Below are 6955 nucleotides of genomic sequence, written 5' to 3' on the forward strand. Positions count from 1 at the left end.
GCTATCTGAGTACTGATAGGACATTACTACTGGGTGTATCTATCTGAATGTAATGTGCTGTGTGATTGGTAATACAACAGGGTATTTTCTCATTTGAGTGTGCGTATTGGCTTTGTTGTGGGTAGATTGTTGGTTTTGTTGTGGATTTGTAGGTTGGGTGTTCATCAATTAGTATCAGAGCCTTGCGTTCTGGGTTATGGTATTGACGAGAATGGACTCTATACTGGATAATGTGGAAAGAGAGGTTACGAAGTTGGGAGTGGAGATGGGTACTATTCGAGAGTGTCTGGTTGAATTATAGTCATGGGTGCGAAGAAAGGATGAAGAAGAAGCAGGTAGAACCGAGATGCGTTCATTTGAAAATGTCCGATCTCACCAGGAAGAAAATCCAAATGGGGTGAGTGGGTCCGGCACCAGTAACCAAAGTCGCAGTGAAATGAGTGAGAGAAAATTAGAGATGCCGATATTTTCTGGCGAAGATCCTTATGGATGGATCTTTAGGGTTGAGCGTTATTTTCACCTCAATGGAATAACTGAGGAAGGGAAATTAACAGCAACAGTTGTTTGTATGGAGGGTGAAGCCATAAACTGGTTCCAGTGGACGGAATCCAGAACTCTGGCGACGTCGTGGGCCATGTTTAAGCTGGCACTCCTTCAAAGGTTTAGTGGATCTCAAGAACTCAACCCCTATGAGTCGTTAAGGGCCATGAAGCAGACTGGGTCAGTAATGGAGTTTTGACGTCAATTTGAAGCCATCGCTGCTCTGCTGGTAAGGGAGAAGGAGGAGATTTTACGAGCAGCCTTTATCAATGGGCTGAAAGTGGAGGTGAGGGCTGAAGTCCGTTTAGCCCAGCCCACATCTTTAACTCAAATAATCGATCTGGCCCAACGCATTGAGGAGAGAAATAACGTGATTGAAGAATCCCACGTGGGAACAATTAGACATTCACATGTTAATGGGTCGGGGTATTCCTATGGATCCAGAAACTTGACCCGACCCGATACTCACCCAAACTCAAAATTCCCAAATAACGGAGAATCCCTAAAATCAAATCCTAATTCCTTTTTCAATCGACAATCGCCAGAATCATCAATCCGTGGCTCGTCGACCAACTCTTCCAATCGTGACCAAACACCATCGTCCTTTCGGCCCTACGAACGACCAAACTTCTAACAATGCGAGTTCCCATTCCGTCGAATGACAGATGCGGAAATCCAAAAGAAAAAAGAGAAAGGTCTTTGCTTCATATGTGATGGTAAGTTTTCATTTGGTCACAAATGTGGGGAAAAGCAGTTTCAGATTATCTTAATCGATGAAGAGGAGGAGGATCCAAATCCAATTGGTGGAGGAGAGTCCATCGAATCTGGAATGGAGCCACAGCAGGAACAGGTTGAGATTTCGCTTAGCTCCGTTGTGGGGATTCACGGTCCAAAGACCATGAAGCTCAAGGGCAGAGTCCGTGGTAAGGAGCTGATAGTGTTGATTGATAGTGGGGCTTCCCACAATTTTATTAGTTCAAAGGTGGTGGAGTGTTTGGGTATTTCTGTGGTGGGAACTCAGTCCTTTGGGGTCCAAGTAGGTGATGGGTATAGTGTGAGATGTGAGGGAGAATGTAGAGATGTTTGCATGGAACTATAAGGGGTAACGATTATCCAAAATTTCTTTCCATTTGATATGAGCAGTGCTAACGTTGTTTTGGGGATTGCATGGCTGGAGACTTTAGGTGAAACGACCACGGACTGGAGGAAGCAAACCATGAGGTTTAAATTGGGAGACCATATTGTGTGTTTGCGCGGGGACCCATCTCTCAGCAAAACCATGGTTTCACTCAAGGCTATGATCAAGGCATTGCAGAGTGAGGGACAGGAGTGTTTAATAGAGTTTGGACAGACTCAGAAACAGAGTGCTAATAGTGAGGATGTGGATGATTGGTTGTTGGAAGTATTGCAAAAATTTAGTAGAGTTTTTGATCCACTCCCTGGATTACCACCCGCCAGAACCAGAGACCATGCCATTCAGTTAGTGCCAGGGACTCAACCACCAAATCTCCGACCTTATAAGTACCCTTACTACCAGAAAAACGAAATAGAGCGTATCGTCAAGGAAATGCTAGCTTCGGGAATAATAAAGCCCAGCATCAGTCCATTCTCAAGTCCAGTTTTGTTGGTGAAAAAAAAGGATAGGGGTGGAGATTCTGTGTTGATTATAGGGCAGTTAACAAAGTGATGGTTCCGGATCAGTTTCCGATTCCAGCCATCGACGAATTATTTGATGAGTTAGACGGTGTGACAGTATTTTCTAAGCTTGATTTGAAATCGGGCTATCACCAAATCCGAGTAAAACCAGAGGACACCCTTAAAACGGCCTTCCAGACGCACGAAGGGCACTATGAGTTTATGGTAATGCCCTTCGGCCTCACCAATGCACTGGCTACCTTCCAAGCAGTCATGAATGACGTTTTCAAGCCTTATCTAAGGAAATTTTTGTTGGTTTTCTTTGACGATATCCTAATATATAGTAAGGGATGGGCGAGCACACGAAGCATCTACGCATTACCTTGCAAGTGCTCTTAGACAATCAGCTAGTGGTCAATAAAAAAAAGTGTAATTTTGGGCAGTCACAATTGGAATATTTGAGGCACGTGGTTTCAGTTGAAGGGGTGTTCGTTGACCCTTCAAAGATTGAGAGTATTGTCAAATGGCCAGCACCGAGAGACATCAGGGCACTAAGAGGGTTCCTCGGGCTGATAGGATACTATCGCATATTTGTTCGCGATTACGGAAAAATCGCCCTTCCACTCATTGCCTTGTTAAAGAAGGACTTGTTTGTGTGGAATGCAGCAGCTCAAGGGGCTTTTGACGAACTAAAACAGATCATGACCAGCGTTCTAGTTCTCCGGATGCCTAACTTCACTCAAGAGTTTGTCATAGAAACTGATGATTCCGGAAGTGGGTTGGGTGCGGTGCTAATGCAAAAAGGACAATCGATTGCTTTTCTCAACAAAGGTTTGTCCCTCAATTCAAAGCTGAAGTCAGTCTATGAAACGGAATTAATGGCCGTAGTTCTGGCAGTGCAAAAGTGGCGCCATTGTTTGTTGGGTAGACGTTTTGTTATTCGAACGGATCAGCGCAGTCTTCATTTTCTAACTGATCAGAAATTATTGAGTGAGAATCAACAAAAATTGGTTATCAAGTTGCTGGGGTTCGACTTCATGATTCAGTATAAACCAAGACCGTAGAACAGGGCAACAGATGCTCTTTCTAGGATGCTAGATGTGGTAGACCTTTATGCTATCTTGGTGGGCTATTTTTCTGGGCTGGATAGTTTGGAAGATGTTATTCAGAGTGATGACAGATTACGTGGGATCATGCAACAGCTCCTAATCAACCCCAACAGTCATTATCCCTTCAGATTGGTGGGCCGCCATCTGCTGTAACATAACAGGTTGGTGCTACCTAAGTCCGGGCCTCACACCAAACAAATTTTATAGGAATTTCATGCATCGCCCATTGGGGGCCATTCGGGGTTCTTTCGGACGTATAAGCGTCTCACAAATGTGGTATTTTGGGAGGGCATGAAACACGACATCAAAGAATTTGTGGCTGCTTGCCCTGTTTGCCAACAGAATAAATATGACGCCATGAGTTCAGCGGGTTTGCTTCAGCCGTTACCCATCCCTCACTAAGTGTGGGAAGACATTTATATGGACTTCATCATAGGCCTTCCCAAAGCAAAAAGGGTCGATACAATTTTGATAGTTGTGGATCGTCTGACTAAATATAGCCATTTTTTACCTCTCAAGCATCCGTACACAGCCAAGTAGTAGCGGATCTGTTTATCAAATAAGTGGTTCGCTTGCATGGGTTTCCCCGTACCATTGTTTCCGATCAAGATAGGATTTTCATGAGCAACTTTTGGAGCGAACTATTTAAACAATCGGGTACCCACTTACATATGAGTTCCGCATACCATCCGCGGACAGATGGTCAGACAGAGGTAGTAAACTGTTGCCTAGAGACTTATCTTCGATGTTTTGTCAGTGGACAGCCATAGTTGTGGCCCAAATGGATTCCATGGGCGGAATTTTGGTTCAACACTACTTATAACCGCTCCACAGGAATGTGTCCTTTTAAGGCCCTCTATGGTCGTGATCCCCCCACAGTTTTGCATTATTCGGACCATACCTCTTCAGTCAAAGAAGTGGACCAGCAACTTCAGCAACGCAACGGTGTTTTAGATCATTTAAAAGAGCATCTCCTCAAGGCTCAACACCGCATGAAGTCTTATGCTGATCGTCATCGCCGGGAAATTACGTTTGAGGTTGGGGACTATGTTTATTTAAAGTTGTAGCCATACAGATTGCGATCTCTCGCTCGTCGACTTAATGAGAAACTTAGCCCGCGGTTTTACGGTCCATTTGTCATCACAGACAGAATTGGGGCAGTTGCATACCGGCTGGCACTTCCACCCTCATCTCGTATTCATGATGTTTTTCATGTTTCACAATTAAAAAAGGCAACTTTTCCAATTCCCAATAGTCAACCTCTACCGGTAGCTCTCAATGAAGATCTCATATTACAACTTGAACCGGAAGCAGTACTCCAAAAAAGTAAACTCCTTAATGGACAGTAGGAGGTGCTCATTCAATGGAAAGGCCTTCCCCCATTTGAAAACACTTGAGAAGACTTTGAAACTATCCGCTGTCAGTTTCCTTCTTTCCACCTTGAGGACAAGGTGGCTCTCCTTAAGGAGGGTAATGATGAGCAACTAAGGGGAATGGTATACCGTAGGAAGAAAAGTGGTAAGAAGCAGGGGAATATTTGTTAGGCAGGAGGTTAGAATTTGTTATGAGGGGACAGGTGGCTTGATAAGAGTAGGAGAGAAGAGAATTATGTTAGAAATCAAAAGGTGTCAGGAGAGAATAAAAAGGGCAGGAACGAAAGAGAGGACATTGACAATTATTGAGTCATTTTGGAAGGGAGGTTGCTGACCCTCAAAGTCAGTAAATGTGGAGGTGGCTAACCCTCAAAGTCAGTCTTATGTTTACCATTTTCTTAGTATACTTTGTTATTTTATTTGTGTTAATTGCTATCTGAGTACTGATAGGACATTGCTACTGGGTGTATCTATCTGAATGTAATGTGCTGTGTGATTGGTAATATAATAGGGTATTTTCTCATTTGAGTATGTGTATTGGCTTTGTTGTGGGTAGATTGTTGGTTTTGTTGTGGATTTGCAGGTTGGGTGTTCATTAGATAACAAATTAGCCTAAGCTAGATGCAAAGATCAAGGGCTGTTACAGCTGAAAAATCATAAATAAATTATAGCTAAAATCAAGCAAAATCATATATGTAGATTGATGAATAAGTCTGCTGCAATTTGCAGTTATTCCAACTGATTTTGACCTGGTCTTTTGGCACCTGATTTGCCAACATTTCAACATCTTTTGATTAAATTGATTGTATTCTATTATTGAAAATATAATTCTCCTCTTCCATTTTTCGATTCTTTTTGGTAAACTTTCCATTTCTCTATTTCTTACTTCCTAGGAGAAGCGGGAACACATATCTGAATTCATTTGTAACATGCACCATAATAAACTGTATAATACATTATACAAAAACCATTAAAGATGTGTATTGAAGTCTCTTGCCTTTGTTACACAAAGTGTTCATCTTGCCATTTTAGTATATAAATGCATACCTCAGGTCATTGGTTTCTCCAGCAGAGCTGAAAAGTACCATACAAAAATGGAAATGGTGTTGGCTCAACATAATTCAGAGGTGGACTTTGGATGGCATCTCCAACGAGGCAACGGTTCACACCCTTTAAGCAAAAGCCTCTGCGCAAATACATCATCCACAAGACACTCTGCACCAATCTCATATGTCATATACTGAACCAACTCCTCTTGCAACTTGAAGCAGCCTACCCCAACCGGCGCGATTACTTCATCCAATCCCGTCATTGGGGACTTTCCTAAGGGAAGCTTGTGAGGGCCTAATGCAACCCTCATTTCATCAGACAATCTGATGCTCAAGTCAGCATTGAACTTTCCACCAGGCACACTCGCTACCTTCTGAGTCAAGCGTTCATGTTCTCTTATAAGCTCAATCAACAAGGCATCTACCAACAAATTAGTAGAGTTAAGCTGCTGCTGCAACTCAACAAAGAAGGAATGACTAGCTGCAAGCTCAAATTTAGTAGAGTTGAGCTCATGCACAAGAGTGGGAGAGTCCCAAAGAGGGAGAGACAAATGGTTGTTGTGCCCAGTTAAATTCAAATTCAAAGAAGAGCCACAGAAGATGTAGATTGTGGGAATATTTGTAACAATAACAAACAAAAGAATCTTGAGCTTGTACTTGTTATGGGGCTGTTGTTGTGCCTGCTTTTTAGCATAATCGTCATGGGCTTCATTTCCCATCTTGTGCTCAAGAAAAAGATTGAATTGAATGAAGTTTGAAAGTTATAAAGGGAATGATAAGTGAAGAGAAAGGCAGAAGTTCATGTTCAAAAGGGACTTTGGCCATTGTTATTCGTCGGTTTGGACGTTCAAGAACTTTATTACAGAACATGCAAAGCAATACAATGTCAACTTTGCACACTCTTTGGATCTTGACTCTTGTCATCTTCAGTGACTTGGCTACTGCAGCATTTTAGTTCATTTCTGGCAAGTTGCCAAGCTCTGTAGAATGCAACAATCTTTCTTCTTCTGCATGTCTGTATTTTTTAGTTCTTTTGTCACATTTCACATCGTTAACAAGTGAGTCTGAGATTCAATTTATAAAGTTTAGGTTCTCGTAATTAAGTAAACTATGTTTTAAATGAACACTTGATGAAGCTCTAAAATCAAATTTATATGGACATACTTTCGAACTTTTTCTTCTTTATCTGCTTAAAAATTTTCGTTATTTGGTCAAGGTTTAAGAAATTAAAAAGAAACTGATGAGACAA

General features: G+C 42.1%; 1 protein-coding gene across 1 annotated transcript; it reads right to left on the bottom strand.

The window, feature by feature from the left end:
• Window positions 1-5768: 5768 nt before the first annotated feature.
• On the bottom strand, window positions 5769-6425 carry LOC116112472. The gene has a single exon (XM_031398605.1). It carries the CDS (start codon window positions 6423-6425, stop codon window positions 5769-5771), a length of 657 nt encoding a protein of 218 aa, XP_031254465.1.
• Between the last annotated feature and the right edge of the window lie 530 nt (window positions 6426-6955).

The sequence above is a fragment of the Pistacia vera genome, unplaced genomic scaffold (genome assembly GCF_008641045.1).
Source record: "Pistacia vera cultivar Batoury unplaced genomic scaffold, PisVer_v2 Contig662, whole genome shotgun sequence".
Lineage (NCBI taxonomy): Eukaryota > Viridiplantae > Streptophyta > Magnoliopsida > Sapindales > Anacardiaceae > Pistacia > Pistacia vera.

What these genes read in the sequence shown, in the direction of transcription:
- LOC116112472 (XM_031398605.1), bottom strand. Translation starts at nt 6,425, where the DNA reads ATGGGAAATGAAGCCCATGACGATTATGCTAAAAAGCAGGCACAACAA.